An 18,278-nucleotide genomic window follows, 5' to 3' on the forward strand; every position below is an offset into this window, starting at 1 on the left:
GTCAGCCTTTAAAACTTTTCAGAGTAAGTTATTTTTGGGGTGTTAAGAGGCTGGATGTAAATTTTAAAAATGAAGAAAGCAAGCCAATAGACTATTAGTTCAACATAAAATTTTCAAATTTCTCTGAAGTCATTCATCATAGTTTTTAATTTGCTTGCAAAGCACATCCATTGATAATTATCTTTCTTTTGCCATGGAGGAATATTAAGCAATGTTTTGCTGACCAGTATGAATTATAGGCTATACAATTTCTACAAAATGAAATGAATGCAGAAATACCTTGGCAACAAACAATTATATTACCCGTGAAGTAGCTTTAATTATTTATATTTACTGTTTCAGAATGGGAAGTGCCCTACTTTCAAGATTCGATTTGGTATTTATTCTGCTTGATACTCCAAATGAAGATCATGACAATCTTCTTTCAGAACATGTCATGGCTTTGCATGCTGGGAAGAAAGCAACCTTGAGCAGTGCCACAGTTTTGCGTCAAAGCACACAAGACACTAATACATCAGTACTTGAAATTGCTTCAGACAGGCCGTTATCAGAGCAATTAAAGGTACAGATATGTGTAGTAATGGTGAAATAGTGAAACCAGAAATGGTTTGTTTGATTGCATTTTTAGTATATTTCCTAATATGCTTATAATCAGAAATAAGACAGCATCCTGACCGTGGCTGAGTTTAAAGCCCAATTGTCCAAATCAGAAGTAAGATCTCTTGGCCATCAGAAAAACTCAGGTATACTGATTCACCATTGAGTTGTGCTAAAGGCTTCCTGAACACCAAAACTCTTCAAAACAGAAATAAATCCAGTGCAAACGTCAAAATGTAGGAGAGAAAGGAAAAGGAAAAACTTGCATTTAAACTGCATTTTATCGTATCTGTCAGAAACATCTGTGCTTCACCTACTAGACAAATGCCTACAAGCCACCAAATGTGGCTGAGCATCGTAATGCAGCTTGCAGCATTCCCAACCATCTACATTGGCGACTTCAGCAGCCAACATCATGTGGGGGGTACCTGAATAACAACACTGCAGGAGAACAACTGTCAGCTTGGGCCTCTGTTCTCGAGTTAGAATTTGTGCACTGTGCAAAACAGCCTGGCACAATCCATTCTGCTAGGTGGAAGGAGGACTACTCACCTGATTTTAACTTTATGACCTGCATTAGCAATGGCCGACTGCTAATGTGCCCTGATAAATGTTGCCCGTCTTCCTTCATTTCCAACATCACCTAACCCTCACTTGCATCAGTCCAGAATTACCATCCATAAACTCAAAGCCAAATCAAGCTGGAATCTGCGGAAGGGCAACTGGGATGCCCACAGCTGATACTTAGAAACCACCATTAACCAGATCCCATTCCTTCCCAATAATTACAACTGCTTTCCATGACTTCTCAAACTGGCAGCCACCAAATTTGTTCCCCAGGCCTGTAGAAAACCCATTCCCTGTTAGAAACTGGAAAGTGAACGGCTCCTGGAAGAAAACTGGAAAACAAAGATCCTGATGTGGCAACAACACTGAGTCCCTTGATGAAGGATGCCTCAAGATAGTGGGAAACAGCTGGGAGGATTGACTTCACGTACTCAAAGCTTGAAAACTCCAATGCCCCCTAGGAGCAACCATTTAACAACCATACCAGTGGCCCAACCAATGCTGATGCCATCGTTTCACAGCTCCTAATAAACTCAGAAGATACCGGCCAGCAGGGAAGATAAGCAGGCAGTAAAAACAGCCCTAATGCAGTCTCTCAAGACTGCCCTAGGGCAGTCCGACCTCTCAAGCCTCACACACAAGAGGAAGTAGATACTGCCCTCATGGCAACCAAGTCACGCAGAGCAGCTGGAGTCGATGGGTTTACCCAGAATTCCCAAAGAACATCAGATCAGGGGAAGGAGGTGGCTAGCAAAGTTGTTCACCAATATCCACAGTACAGGAACCATTCCAAACGTCTGGTGCCAATCCAAGACAGTGGCCATTGCCAAGCTAAAGAAGCCACTCGACAACCCATGCATCTGTTCCATCGCTCTGCTGTCAATAAGATATAAGGTTCTGAAATGCCTCCTAAACAGACCGAATCCCATCCTGGAAACAGCAATGCTCCCCCAGTAGGCAGGTTTTCACGTAGGTCACAACCTACTTTGAGCAGGTCCTAGCACTGCTTTACATACTGAGGCCAGTTTCCAGAAAGGCCTGAAGACAGGAACTGCCTTAGTTGACTTATCCTGTGCTAATGTGTGGCTTACAGGCATGCTGCTGAAACTCTCCAAAATCAGCTGCTGTGTGAAATCCCTACAACTCATCAACTCCATGATTAGCAACCGACAGTTCTGTGTGTATCTTGAAGATCAAATCAGCCATCCATGCATAACCAACAGTGGGCTCCCACAGAGATCAGTCCTCGCATCGCTGTCTTCAACGTGAATACTGGTGACCATATGCCATCAAATTTATGGCTCTTTACATGTGCTGATGCCTTGGCCTTGGCTTTCCAGACTAAACAATTTCAGGACATTAAGGAAACATTCACTGAAGATCTATGTCCTCTGGAAGCCTACTTCAGAAAATGGAGGCTTTGACCAAATACTGCCAAGACTGTTGTTTCAGCTTTCCACCTGGAAAGCTTGAAAGCCAGGGAAGAAATTCATGCCCAGTTCTGTGGCCACCACTCATCCATGACCCAATGCCAAAAATGTTTGGTGTCACTCTTGGCCATACGTTGACCTACGTTCTCAGAACACTGGAGCCAAGGTCAAGACGAGAGTAAATCTCACATGGAAATTGGTGGGTACCACTTGGAGCAGCAGAACCAGCTGATGTACTACTACACTCACCCTGGTCCACCCAACAGCAGAGTACTGCTGCTCAACCTGGCCGAGGAGCGGCCACACAAACATGGTAGGTATCCCCCTCTGGGAAGCCAAGAGTATTAGTCCTAGGACATTGAGACCAACACACTCAAGCGGCTTCTCGCAATAGCACATATTGAAACTCATTCACTGGGAAAACATCCTCCTCAGAACACCACTAGCTGACAGCTAATGAAGCGCTCCCATTTGCACAGGGCCTCAAAATAAATGCATTCGTCTGCAATCCCATAGTCTACTGGAACATACTCCACACCCTACAAACTAATGACAGCAACCCCCTCGTGATGGTACATCTCCTGGTTGATGACAAACATCACCAACCTCAACCTGGTAACTGACCCAACTGGTGAGTCCCAGGTTTCAACTTTTCACAAAACCTGGACAACCCTCAATCGCTTGAGGTTGGGCCTGAGAAGATGTAGCCACACTCACTTTGCAAGTGGAATGTAAGGAGCAGCTAAAGTTGTGTGTGCGATCCCAAGTCAGACCATCGTCCATATACTGAGAGATCCATTCCTGGTGGCATCACAACCATTCACACTGCATCAGCTGAAGCCATTGAATGCATTGTTAATCTCAAAATCAAGCTATAACTGCTTCCCCAGCCACAAATATAAAAAAAAACCTACAATGAATTGCTTTTGTGTGTAGGATCCCACAAGTAAGAGTGAGATGAGTTTGTAAACGCTGGGAGAACTTTAGGACACCTGGTGAACTTTGGGATGTCCTGAGGTTATGAAAAGCACTAAATAAATGCAAACTTGTTGATTTGTTCTTTGAGTAGTTCCATGGGACATTTAGTATCCAATGTAATGAACGAAGCAAGGGAGACAGGATCTTAGTGTAATGTCTAATTCAAAGGGCAAGGTCTCTGACAATGCTACTGCAGTAAGAAACGGGAAATAGCACCAACGTAGTAAATTAGTGATGCACGTAATTGAATACAGGCATTTTATTTAAATTAATCTGTGTGGTTTATAAGGTGCTACTAGACCCTAGATTAGTAGAATTTTGATCTTGAAACAAGTGTCTAAAAGTCTTGCTATTTTAAAATGTTATCTTTTTCTTTTGGCTAACACAAGTCTAATAGTTTGTGTTCTCCAACGCATAGCATTCTGATCTATATTTGTGTTTAAAAGGTTTTCCCTGGAGAAAGCTTTGATCCTATTCCCCACCAGTTGCTAAGAAAATATGTAGGGTATGCACGGCGTTACGTTTGCCCAAAGTTATCTGCTGAAGCGGCTCAAGTACTTCAAGAGTTTTACCTGGAGCTGAGGAGACAAAATCAGGGTCCAGATAGCACACCAATTACTATGAGACAGCTGGAGTCTCTTATAAGGCTTACCGAGGTAAATATGGATGTATAGTTCAAAGTACTTTGGGCATTTGCTGAAATGTAATTTAAACCAATGTGAACATGACTAAAACATATGTCAGAGTTTCTCCATATTCTTTTTCCATTTTGTTCAAAAAAGAGGCATGCTTGTGCGTATTGTTCAAAGTAGACATTTATGACTGACTTGAGTAAATTGATATATTCTGCACGTCTGACTGGAAAGGTTACTCTGGGGAACACAGCTTGAAGGATCAGTGCTATGGTTTTGTAACATTAGTCTTTTGGGTGAAGTTGCCAGCAGGGGGAGTGAGAGTTGATTTATCTCCCTAAATCCAACAATCTTTATCACACTGGGTCAAATATATGTCATCCTTCATATTGGGAACAAGGGGAGAATAAATGGTCTCAATGGCTTAGTTTGTGGTAACCTCACAAATCTAATTCTGTGGCCAAAGGGTGACAAATTATCTGTACCTTGGAACTCTTATCAATCTTGCTCTTGATCTGGGCACTAAATACACTGAAGGACAGCTGAAAGACCACTTCCTTTTCTATGGTGTAATACTTGACAATAGTTAGGAGTTTTCACCTGCGGCAGATCAGAGTTCAGGAACCTGCTGTCATTGGGCTAAACCTCCTGGCCCAAGCCTTCGGGGCATTTTGTTGAACCTTGAACTGACATTCAAATCCCACATTTCGCCCATTACTAAGACCACCCATTTCTATCTCCATTCCTATCTCACTCCTCTCCTGCTGAAAGTCACTTATGCCACAGTGGCCTTCGGACTTTCTCCAAAGCTCTCCTTTCTGGCCTGTAGATCTCCTAACTCATGGACTCCAATTCTTTCATCATCACTGATAGGATGCAATCAATCTCATACTGTTTTTAATTATCCTTGTTCTTTCTGAGGTTCCCCGTTGCCCATTGATTTGAAAAATTGTGATCCTTATTTTAAAATTCAGTATGGGACTTGGCTTCATGCAACTTTTGTAATTTCTAGCTCTGTATCCCAGGATGCATCTTTCATTCTTGATTCTGGCCTACTGATTATTCCATCCCTGTCCCTGTCTAATAAGTGGATATCCATTTACCAAATCAGGCAGCAGAGGACATTCTGCGAATCACAACTGTTTTATTGTTAAACAATAGCTCAGTACAAATGCCAGTTTCCCTTCTGGAAACACAGCTGGCTCTGCTGCGTCCTCCCTTCCATGAGCCCACCTATCTATTAATGCTCTCTCCTGGCCTCACCCCTAATTTGCATCTTTGCCACTCTTCCCTTCTGGATCCTCTCCCTGTCCAGAAGGCACCCCCGGGGCAAAATCTAGTTCTTAAGTACAGGCTTCAATGAGCATCACTTCTCAATTCACTCTGAAGCTTGTCCTAGTTTACTTTTAAAGGGACCTACATTTCTAACATTGTCAACCCCCACTTGTTCCACTGCACCATTGATGAAGTCTTCATCTATCATGGCCCAATTCTCTGAAATTTTCTAATTAAACCTCGTTTCTAGCCACCTTCAAAAGCTTCAGGAAAACTACCTCTTCTTTTGATACAGTCTTCTAGTTTCTGAATCCTCTCCCATTGTGAACCACCTTGTGATATTTCACTGGATTGTAATGGCATTGTGAAAGTTGGATATTAATTGGCAGTAAAGTGCAAGCTCCTTTGAAATATGTGGGAGTGGACTGATTTTTCCTGCATCAGTATCTTTAGTTCAAATGTTGCTGTATTATGTTTTAATCCATGGTAACTATTGTTCGTTTGATTCAGTGTGTATTGATGTTAGATGTTGCTGCACCATTTAAAACACTATTGGGTCCTCTTCTCCTCTGCTAAAACTGCTCACTATTCCAGGATCATTCTGGAATGCAAAGACAGCTCCTGAATTTTCTCTACTGAAAACCATCATCTTAAGCCCCCCTTTCCTGTTACTCCACCCTCACCTGCAACAAGGGCAAAAAGCTCATGGACTTCTTTGTCACTAACATTGAGACATCTGATCAGCTGCCTCTGCCACTTCCTCCCTTCCACGAGCCTACCTGTCATCCTTTTTTTTTTCAAATCTTTCCATGGCCTTGTCCCTCCCACCCTCTGTAGTCTGCTCCTGCCCCACTACTTCCAAGGTATCTGCACTCCTCTAATCGGCGGATCCCCAATTTAATTGATACTCCATTGGTGGCCTTCCCTTCATTTGCCTACACCCCAAGCTCAGGAACACCTTACCTACCTCACTTTCCTCCTTTATGATACTCCTTAAAACCTACCCTAAAACCAAGCTTTTGGTCATGTGAGCTAATATCTCCTTATATGGCTCAGTGTCATACTTTATTTAATAATTGCTGAAAAAAAGAGACCTGTTGAAGCTTTTCGTCTTGCACTCATTTTGCAAGAATACCAATCGAAGGGGGAAAAAACAATTTATACTGTATGGTAAAAGAGTGCTGATTGGTTGGCAAGTGGATCTGGTAGAGGTGTTGCCATGGAGAATGCACCAGTGATGGTGACTGATGGTTAACTGCCAAGCATTGTTTGAAATATAAACTAGGCAGCTTGACTCAAGCTTCCTTGTCAAGGCATTGCCCTGAGGAATAAGTCAGCGAGTGGCTGTCAGTTATTTTGTTTAGCTGAAACAGGCGCAATGTGTATACATATTCTTTCTGTCTGCAAAGAACAGGGCCATGTTTATTAATATATGTTGCTTTCAGTACTTGCAAGTGTGCCACATTGTTAGCCCGATTGACCATCTTAATTTTATCAGCGTAATCCTTAGCACGCTGAGGATTATTTAGCAAATGTCCAATCGCGGAATAACGTCTAATGTTGGACATTCTGTTTTGAGCACATTTGTATGGTATGTACCTTCCCCATTGCAAACAGCAGTTGGTACATGCTGTTTGATACTGCTAGTCTTTGGGACGTATGGCCTACATACATAGCATCACACTGATACTGAAATTCATATACCATGTCACTCATTTGGGTGATAGGTGGAATGTCTTTTTGGCTTGACGGCAGCATCCTGTTAGTGGCGAATACCACTTGTGTTGCTATTGCATAGTAGCAGTGTGAAACAGCTAGCTTCACCTGTTACTCAAATCTTTAATACCTTGCCCTTCCAGGGTAATCTGAGGAAGACTGGGCACTTTTCAGGGCCAAATGTGATGGCCTAAGGCCCATTCATGAGTTTACGTGATACACAGGGTGAAATTATCCTGCAGGATACCATTGATAATCCCTATTTCAGCATCAAGCTGGTGAGCAAATAGCTTAGGCCTTATTTACAAAGTTGCCAATAAGACCAATCTTTTGGAAAGTGGAACTATAAGAATCTCAACACATATATTGACCAATGAAGGTAGGCTTGCAATAGACCGTGGTAGAGAGCCCCTGGCATATTTCTCAACTAATACTTCATGGAAGTGGAGTTCATTTAACTGCTCCATTTCATAGGTGAATTTGAGTGCAGGATGGAGCCCATAAAGACATGTAAAGAAAATATTATATGCAGCTGTGGTTTTAAATATAGCGAACGTATTATCCACGTATCAAACACGTGAGAGGTAGGAAGTTGGGTGTCAATCCATCGAAGGCAGACCCGTTTCTCATGGAATCTAACAAAGATGTTTGAGAGAGTTGGGCGTAGATGGGCATACATGGTGTCATTAAAACTGAACTCAACTGTGCGAGTTGCCGAATTCATAAATTCAATGAATACTGATTCATGGTGGCGGGTCTAGATCGCCATGATATAGTGCTGCAGCACAAATATCTATGGCTTAAGTGGAACATGGGTGAATAAGTTAGCAATATCAAATGAGCACATGGACACAGCATTGCTATCGATATGCAGGTCCTGTATTGCCTTCGCAATTGTGAAGGAATCCTTCACTTTGTGTCTGGAAAACTTGTTAAAACTGGTTGTAACAATTCACCCAACCAGTTTCAACATGTCTCTATTTTTCAGCAATGCTCAAGTTCTGTACTACCAAACAATTATTTAATAATGTCCCTGTGAAACATCTTGGGATATTTCAAACATGTAAGGGTGCTATAAAAGCAATTGTTGAGATGAATACTCTACTTTCTGTGATTTGAAAGGCAAGAGCAAAATTGGAACTCAGAGAAAGTGCAACAAAAAGTGATGCAGAAGATGTGGTGGATATCATGAAACATAGGTAAGGAGGCTTTTCAAAATTATCACTTAATCTTGGAGTGAGAAGAGGCAAACAAAAAGCATAAGGGTACAAAATATGAAAAACTACAACATATGCAAGGCTACAGCATAGAACAAATAGTGCACAATAAACACAGGCTATTTGAACTGTTGACCGTGAACATAGTTAGGAGGAAGAAATTAATTGATATCTCTGTCTCCAAGAATGTGCATGGATCTGATGCGTCTTAGTGATGTACACAACATTTGGAGGGCAATGGCTACAAATAATTTTCATTTGAATATTACTAGCGATTTTTTTTAATAGCAATGAAAAGCTTATAATTATTGTCTACTGAAGGATCATTTCCCCATTTTTAAGATTGCAAGAGTCTACGAAATAAGGAAATTTATTATTTTTATGAAGTAAAGCACAGAAGTTTTCAATTTTACTACCCAAAAAGCTTTGTTGGAGTTGTTGGGGTCTGACAGGAAATTGTACGTTTGGGGAAATAATGAAAACCAGCACAGAGTACTCCAATCCAAAAGTTGGGTTGGAACTTCATGCCAATTTAGAAAATCCCATCTGGGTCAGTAATAGGATTTATCTGAAATATTGAGAGGTTGATGGAGGGCAATGGTTTGAATGGTAGAACAGATCATGAGAAGATCCAGGTAAGAAGGTCGGATTGGAAATGGGTAGAAGACGGGTCTTCTGTTACATCAAGATCTGTGAGCTATTAGTATGCTGAACACATTTGATAGTCGTAGGTTACAGAAATATGGAAGTACCATGATTACTGTGCTGCAGACCTTTACAGTTGCTTATCATTTTCCAGCTATATCTTTTTACCAGTAATATAATAAAATAAAATTCATGAGTATTCACTTCTAGCTAATTTCCCCTTGCACATATTTGTGCTCAGCTCTTTTCTGCAATTGTTTTTTATGCTAATGTGTTTCTGTTTAATTCGTTCACTTATGGGTTTTCCATGCTTGGTCTCCAAGGTAGGTAATAATGTTGCCTACTTGCCTCTTGACATCCCAGTCCATCTGTAGCCCAGGTAATTCTCCAGGCATCAGTCTGAAGCTTTAAATACTTTCTGGTAAGCTTTAATTCTTTTTTTAAAAAAAACCTAATATTTGAGTACCCTCAGGATTAAGTAAGCAACAATGTATTTATTTCACAATTTACCTTCAATAAATCACTTTCATGAAACAAATATCTTATTTTAACAGCTTATTGGATACCTTCTCTGATGAGTTTGGAAGATTAGATTTTCAGCGCTCACAGCACGGTTCTGGTATGAGCAAACGATCCCAGGCAAAAAGATTTGTGGCTGCACTGAATAGGATAGCAGCACAGACTTTTAAAACTCTCTTTGAATTTCAACAACTCAAGCAATTAGCAAAAGAAATACAGATACAGGTAAATACCTTGTAATTTAAAAGTAATTGTGAAATGTCTTTGAATATTCTGAGATTGTGAATGGTGTTTGTATGTGATTTCCTTTCTCTCCTGTTTTTCTTTCAATCTTTTGTTTATTCTTTCTCTTGGCTCCTCCGCCACCCCTCCCATTCCATAGAGCCCTCCCACACACGTGGTCTTCCAACTCTGGTTCCTGTGGTTCCCCTGCCGCCTTTCCAACTTTAATAGCAAAGCTATAAGTCACTTTGGTTCTACTGAGAAATCTCCTTGCTAACTTTCCACTCTACGTCCTTGTCCTTTTTTAAAAGAACAACTAAGCCCATCTTTTCTACCCAACCTTCAGTCGCCTCTCAACAACTCTCCCTTGGCTCCACATATGGTTCCTCATACTATTTCTTAGCACCTTTAATGGCCCAAGGCATTTCACTGTGCAAATGCAAATTGTTGCAATGCTTAGTACTACAGTTAAAGATTAAATCCCAACTTTATTTTTGTCTTTAAATATGCAGGTGCCTGACTTTGAGGGATTTATCCACTCTTTGAATGATCAGGGCTACTTGTTAAAAAAGGGACCAAGACTTTATCAGCTCCAGGCCATGTAACTGCAGATTAATCAAAAGTTCTACAGCAACTGCCTTTGTAGATAAAAGCGAAATACTGCGGATGCTGGAAATGTAGAACAAAAACAAAAATACCTGGGAAAACTCAGCAGGCCTGACAGCATCTGCGGAGAGGGATACAGTTGACAAACTACCTTTGTAGACTTGTTTTCCTTTTGAGGGGGTTAGCACAAAGGCAAGGAGAGCTAAAAAAAAAAGTCTACCTTTTGTTGATATTGTTATGTCTTAAGTATTTAAAGTTGCAAATCAGTAAAATGGAGATAATTGAAATATTTAATTACTTATACTAGGTTTGAGCAAAATCTTAATTTTAGCTTTAAAAAATAGCCAGCCCGTTCTTTCAAGATACATACAAAAATGCTTAATTAATTTCATAATGTTTAGAAAGTGTTGATAGAAATAAAATTGCACGTTCTCATTATTTCCCTTATCCACAAAAATGTAATTTACAGTTCAACAAGAAAATCGAGCTAGATATCAGTTGTGTCATAGAAAGGTGGGCTTGAACCTACATTCAGCATACTCCACGTAACTAGTTCTGGCGTTAGCTGTATTTTTGAGGAAAGTAGGTAAAATGGTTTAGAAACATCAGAAGGCAGAGAAGCGTTGTACTGTATTGCACCTGGTACGGCGTATGCCACTTGGGTGAGTGAAGAATAAAAAGCAGCAAGGTAATCTCCTTGGGCGTTGCACAAGGGCTCAAGACCAGGTCATGTGGGGTTAGAGTAGGATTAATTGGACCAGAGTGTGCAGCCACAATTTAATTGCCTTTTTAAAATTATATAATACTGTTCTTATTTTATATTTACCACTATAAATTTCTGTAACTTAAATTTATAATGGAAACTCCCTAGTTAAACTTGCTATACTGTGGTTGCACCCTGCCCACTGGTGACACTGCAGCACCTTTGCTAGAGGGAAGATATAAGTTGTGTGTCAGATTTACATCAGTTGCCATCATAAATGCCAACATAAGAATTTATAATGGGAGGAAGTTGACTTAAGTCTGAGCAGTTGAAAGAGTTTTAATAACCACAGATGTGAGTCAGAAGAAACCCATTTGAACTTTGTTGGTGTGTATTTGCTGTCAAATGTCTGAAATTCAAGCAATAATATCTTGACTGCCAGGGTGCTGCTTACCTCAGTGAGGTACTTGTGAGGTACGTGAGTTTTATCTGTGCTCTACTATGGAGTAGGAATAGAATGTGAAGTGTGTTGTTTCTGTGGATTTACGGCACTAGTTTGGAGAAGGATCTGCCCAGACTGCCTTCACAAATGTGTAGTGAGAAGACAATTTAAAAAAAAAAATCTTTTCCAATTTAAAAACATTGCTGTAAGTATTAAATGGATCATAATACATTTTGTTTTTACATTTATAGGTATTTATGTCATCAAGTAATTGTTCCCTGAACTCTTTGTAGACATCTTACTTCAAATGTTAGCAGTATATTTTCATTTGTACAAAAGCAGCTTTTAGTTCAGAAAATACTATGTTCTGTAATTCTGTTATAACCTACAAAGTATAAAAAGGGTTTCTGTCCACCTAATAGAATGTATTTTGAAAAATGTAGTGAACAAATGCTATTAAAATTATATATTTTTAAAATATAATGTCCATAACTTTTTGTTTGGACTGATATCTTTATTAAGATTTGGATTTCTTGATTCATTTTTATTTTGTCACAGTCTATGCATTTGTGAGAGAATATCACCCAAATGTTGAACTAAGTACAGAGATGAAAGAGCATTGAAAGGTTTGTTATTCAAGTGCCCTTCTATATATGTGAGCCAGCATTACTGCAGTGTATAGTTCACTGGAGAACATAGGAGATATTGAAAGAAGCAGCACTGTCTGTCAGGCCAATGCATGCAAGTTAAAAATAAAAAAAGATTTGTATTTATATAGCGCTTTTCACAACCAACGTCTTAAAGTGTAGTGACTGTTGTAATGTAGGAATTGCAGTGGCTAATTTGCACTCTGCAAATTTCCACAAACAACAATGTAATAATAACAATATTTTTTTGTGATGTTGATTGACGGATAAATATTGGCCAGGACACGGAATAACTCAAATAAAAGCAGTGCTGGAAAAACTCAGGTCTGGCAGCGTCTGTGGAGAGAGAAACAGAGTTAACATTGAGTCAAGTATGACTCTTCTTTGGAACTGAGTTCGAGTCATATTCTACTGGGGGGTGTCATCTTTCAGATGAGATGTTAAACCTGCCCAGGTGGGTGTATAAGATCCCATGGCACTATTTTGAAGATAAGTAGGGGAGTTATCCCCGGTTATAAAAGCAAAATACTGTGGATGCTGGAAATATAAAATAAAAACATAGTGTTGGAAAAACTCAGCAGGTCTGGCAGCATCTCTGGAAATAGAAAGAGAGTTAACATTGAGTCGAATATGACTTCTTCGGAACTGAGATTTTAATACGTTTACTTTTGTAGTTATTTATGCCATTAGTTGTTCACTGAATTCTTTGTAGAAATTTTACTTCAGGTGTTAGTGTATTATCATTTATACAAAAATAGCTTTTAATTCTGTTATAATCCACAAAGTGTGGAAAGGAGTTTCTGTCCCGCTAATTGAGAATATACTTCGAAAAATGCAATGAACAGATGTTAATAAATTTCAGCATTCAACAGAATGAATGGAATCCTTCCAGAGGCATAACTAGTTTAAATCCAATTTTCAAATTTGGTTCATCCTAAACACCTGGTGATCCAAAATAAAGTACGAAATGCTCCCCATGTTGCCACTGCATTTTTTTCAGCTGTGGGGAGGAGGGGGTGAATATAGGAAAAAGTTAACCTATAATATTACTTAACATTTAACTATAGGAATAGAACTTGAGGACACAGGCTTAAATAAATAAAAGTTAATTTTAGATATAAAACCAGAAAAAGCTGGAAATACTCCTGTCAGGCACCAGAAGTCTCTCCACAGATGTTGTCTGACCTGAGTATTTCCTGTAGTTATATTTCCAGAGTCCACAGCATTTTCCTTTTGTAAAGGTACTTTTAGGACTGATGGCAGGAAATTCAATGCAGAAAGAATGATCAACATGTCGAGACTACCTACAACGGAGAACAATGGAGGCAAAAACTCTGCCATTATTAAAGAAACAAGCAGGTACAATACTGAAGTGGGCTTAGCATCTCACTGGATGAAATGAATGAAGATGGGCTTCCTAATCTAGTGAACTTTTCAGAACCATTTTTGAACCCAAATAAAAATAAAAACAAAATAATGCTGGAAATACTCAGCAGGTTAGGCAGCATTTGTGGAGAGAAACAGAGTTAACATTTCTCATTAGGACCATTCGTTGGAACCAAAGGCCATTGACCTGAAGCTTTAAGTTTCGCTCCATAGATGCTGTCTGACCTGCTGAGTATTTACAGTATTTTGGGTTTTCAGATTTCAAAGTATTTTGCTTCTGTTTTTATTCCAATACAGTTAGTTGCTTGGTAGTACAAAACTTGAATATTGCTGAAAAGAAAGACATGTTGCTGAAGCGTTTTGTCTTGCACTCATCAGGACAAATGCAAGAATGCCAAATTTCAAACTATCACAATTTTTCAACAGGAGAAAAGGGTTCTGATGGGTTGGCAAGTTGACTTATTTTCTTCATTTTTGAGATGTGGGTGTCGCTGGCTGGGCTTGCATTTATTGCCCATCTATAATGCCCTGGAGATAATGGTAGTGAGCCACCTCCTTGAACCGCAGCGGTCTGTGTGGTGTAGGTACATCCAGTGCTGTTAGGGACGGAGTTCCACGATTTTGGCTCAGTGACAGTGGAGGAACAGTATGTTTCCAGGGTGGTGTCTGGCTTGAAGGGGAACTTCCAGGTGGTGGTGTTCCAATGTGTCTGTTGCCCTTGTCCTTCTAGATGGTAGTGGTCATGGGTTTGGAAAGTGCTGTCGAAGGAGGCTTGGTGAGTTCCTGCAGTGCAACTTACTGTGCATTGATGGCGGAGGGAGTGAATGTTTATGGATGGGGTGCCAGTCAAGCAGGCTGTTTTGTCCTGATGGTCTCAAGCTTATTGAATGTTGTTGGAGCTACACTCATCCAAGCAAGTGGAGAGTATCCCATCACGCTCCTGACGTACCTTGTGGATCGTGGATAGGCTTTGGTGAGTTACTTACCAGAGGATTCCTAGCCCCTGACCTGCTCTTGTAGCCACAGTATTCAAATGGCTAGACCAGTTTCTGTTCAATGTTGATAGTGGGGGGATTGAGTGATGGTAATGCCATTAAATGTCAAAGGGTGATGGTTAGGTTCTCTTTTGTTGGAGATGGTCATTGCCTGGCATTTGTGTGGCATGAATATTATTTGCCACTTATCAGCCCAAGCCTGGATAATGTCCAGGTCTTGTTGCATTTGGACAGGGACAGCTTCAGAATCTGATTTGCTGCAAATGGTGTTGAATGCTGTGCAATCATCAGTAAACATCCCTGCTTTTGACCTTATGATGGAAAAGTCATTGATAAAGCAGCTGAAGATGGTTGGGCCTAGGACACTACCCTGTAGTGATGTCTTGGAGCTGAGATGATTGAGCTCCAACAACCAGATTCCTCTATGCTAGGCATGACTCCAACCCAGTAGAGAATTTACCCCCCTTGATTCCCATTGACTTGGGTTGGAGTTGTAGCCCTGGAGAAAGCAATAGTTTGTCAGAGTGACACGTGCCAAGCCACGAGCACCCTTTTCTCCTGCAGCAAAAATCAATATGATGTTTGAAAATTGGCATTCTTGTGTTTGTCCTGATGAGTGTAAGAGGAGGAGGAGGAAAGAAACTTGTGCCACATGGCTGTTTTTGTTTTAAAGTGATAACCGATATAGTTTCGAGAAGAAGCTTTCCTCCACCCTCATTTCAACCTCACCTCCCCTCCCTTCGACCTGAGACTTTAAGAGTTGTTTAAAAAAAGTCGGCTAAAAGTGTGTGGCCTGCGCCTTTAAGCAGGTGTCGTTCGGGCCTCTTTCTACACCCCCCTCCCCACCCCCGCGACCTCGCCGCAAAATGATGGCTTCTCAGGGCAGCTGCCAACTGAGGTGGGCCCAGGGCGGTAGCAGCAGCGGAGGCCGGGGCTGCTTGCACTGAGTGTCAGGCCTGTTCGGGGCCGCCCTCCCCCCAATCCGGGGGGCCATGTTCCTGTGGAAAAGCCGCTGGGCGATCAGGCGGGCGGTGAGCCGACCGCTTAAAATGGAGCCGGGGCCCCGGGCCGGGTGGCCGCTCCCGCCGCCGCCCTGCTGGGCTCACACGCGGCTGCTGAGCTCCGGCGGGGGCCCTCCCCATCCCGGGGCCGGGAGGAGGCGCCTGGGCCTCGTACCCGGACCCACCTGGTGGTCCTCCCCTCACGCCCACGCCCGAGCCCGGCGGCGGGAGGCCGCCCCAGGCACCGGGCCCGCCTGCAGCAGCCGCGCCTACGGAGCCGGCAAAGCGGCCGCTAAAAAGACAGCCCCGGAGCCCTACCCGTACCGGAGGATCGGAGAGAAGGAGCAGGCGGAGGAGAGGGCGGCGGCAGCCGGGTCTCCGGAGCTGGTAAGGAGGGAGCGCGGCCTGTCAGTGACCCACTCACTCACTCACCCTCCCTCTCCCTGCTTCCCCCATGACATTGACTGACTTTGTATCTCAGATCTTCCAATATTCATTCAAACTCGGGCACTAACTCTTTGCTCTTGTTCCTCTCACTCAATCACCCTCTCACTCCATCATGTTCACTCAATCACCCTCTCACTCCATCATGTTCACTCAATCACCCTCTCACTCCATCATGTTCACTCCATCACCCCCTCACTCCATCATGTTCACACCATCACCCTCTCACTCCATCATGTTCACTCCATCACCCTCTCACTCCATCATGTTCACTCCATCACCCTCTCACTCCATCATGTTCACTCAATCACCCTCTCACTCCATCATGTTCACTCCATCACCCTCACTCCATCATGTTCACTCCATCACCCTCTCACTCCATCATGTTCACTCAATCACCCTCTCAATCAATCACCCTCCATCATGTTCACTCCATCACACTCTCACTCCATCATGTTCACTCCATCACCCTCTCACTCCATCATGTTCACTCAATCACCCTCTCAATCAATCACCCTCCATCATGTTCACTCCATCACACTCTCACTCCATCATGTTCACTCCATCACCCTCTGACTCCATCATGTTCACTCCATTACCCTCTCACTCAATCACCCTCCATCATGTTCACTCCATCACCCTCTCACTCCATCATGTTCACTCCATCACCCTCTCACTCCATCATGTTTACTCAATCACCCTCTCAATCAATCACCCTCCATCATGTTCACTCCATCACACTCTCACTCCATCATGTTCGCTCCATCACCCTCTGACTCCATCATGTTCACTCCATCACCCTCTCACTCAATCACCCTCCATCATGTTCACTCCATCACCCTCTCACTCCATCATGTTCACTCCATCACCCTCTCACTCCATCATGTTCACTCAATCACCCTCTCACTCCATCATGTTCACTCAAACACCCTCTCACTCTATCATGTTCACTCCATCACCCTCTCATTCCATCATGTTCACTCCATCACCCTCTCAATCGCCCTCACTCCATCATGTTCACTCCATCACCCTCAATCATCCTCTCACTCCATCATGTTCTCTCCATCACCCTCTCACTCCATCAAGTTCACTCAATCACCCTCTCACTCCATCATGTTCACTCCATCACCCTCTCTTTCCATCATGTTTACTCCATCACCCTTTCAATCACCCTCACTCCATCATGTTCACTCCATCACCCTCTATCATCCTGTCACACCATCATGTTCACTCCATCATGGTCACTCAGTCACACTCTCACTCCATCATGTTCACTCAATCACCCTCTCACTCAATCACCATCCATCATGTTCACTCTATCACCCTCTCACTCAATAACCCTCACTCCATGTTCACACAGTCACCTTCTCACTCAATCATCCTCCCACTCCATCATGTTCACTCAATCACCCTCTCACTCCATCATGTTCACTCAATCATCCTCACTCCATATTCACTCTCACCCTCTCACTCAATCACCCTCACTCCATGTTCACTCAGTCGCCTTATCACTCAATCATCCTCTCACTCCATCATGTTCACTCAATCACCCTCTCATTCCATCATGTTCACCTAATCACCCTCTCACTCCATCATCTTCACTCCATCACCTCTCACTCCATCCTGTTCACTCAATCACCCTCTCACTCCATCATGTTCACTCAATCACCCTCTCAATCACCCTCACTCCATCATGTTCACTCAATCACCCTCCATCATGTTCACTCCATCACTCCATCATGTTCACTCAATCACCTTCTCACTCCATCATGTTCACTCAATCACCCTCTCACTCCATCATGTTCACTCAATCACCCTCTCACTCCATCATGTTCACTCAATCAACCTCTCACTCCATTATGTTCACTCAATCACCCTCTCACTCCATGTTCACTCAATCACCCTCTCACCGCACTCCATCCTGTTCACTCAATCACCCTCTGACTCCATCATGTTCAATCACCCTCTCACTCCATCATGTTCACTCAATCACCCTCTCAATTAATCACCCTCACTCCATCATGTTCACGAAATCACCCTCTCACTCAATCACTCTCCATGATGTTCAATCCATCACCCTATCATGTTCACTCAATCACCCTCCAACATGTTCACTCAATCACCCTCCATCATATTCACTTCATCACCCTATCATGTTCACTCAATCATCTCACTCCATCATGGTCACTCAGTCACACTCTCACTCCATCATGTTCACTCAATCACCCTCTCACTCAATCACCATCCATCATGTTC

General features: G+C 42.3%; 2 protein-coding genes across 3 annotated transcripts in view; both read left to right on the plus strand.

Annotated features, from left to right (window-relative positions):
- Nucleotides 1–12,032, plus strand: part of mcm8 (minichromosome maintenance 8 homologous recombination repair factor) — a 34,352-nt gene extending 22,320 nt beyond the window's left edge. The window contains exons 14-18 of one of the 2 annotated variants that reach the window (XM_041204347.1): nt 343–562; nt 4,019–4,228; nt 8,318–8,394; nt 9,612–9,801; nt 10,311–12,032. In XM_041204347.1, the coding sequence (XP_041060281.1) occupies nt 343–562; nt 4,019–4,228; nt 8,318–8,394; nt 9,612–9,801; nt 10,311–10,403 (790 nt within the window). In that variant the 3' untranslated portion in view covers nt 10,404–12,032. The remainder of the gene's footprint in view (nt 1–342; nt 563–4,018; nt 4,229–8,317; nt 8,395–9,611; nt 9,802–10,310) is intronic. The other variant, XR_005945134.1, reaches the window with a different exon arrangement.
- Nucleotides 12,033–15,392: 3,360 nt separating this feature from the next.
- The window catches only part of crls1 (cardiolipin synthase 1), a 93,581-nt gene continuing 90,695 nt past the window's right edge, over nt 15,393–18,278 (plus strand). The window contains exon 1 of the mRNA XM_041208381.1: nt 15,393–15,965. Coding sequence (XP_041064315.1) covers nt 15,570–15,965 — 396 coding nt within the window. The 5' untranslated portion in view covers nt 15,393–15,569. The remainder of the gene's footprint in view (nt 15,966–18,278) is intronic.

The sequence above is a fragment of the Carcharodon carcharias genome, chromosome 2, assembly GCF_017639515.1.
Source record: "Carcharodon carcharias isolate sCarCar2 chromosome 2, sCarCar2.pri, whole genome shotgun sequence".
Taxonomy (NCBI): domain Eukaryota; kingdom Metazoa; phylum Chordata; class Chondrichthyes; order Lamniformes; family Lamnidae; genus Carcharodon; species Carcharodon carcharias.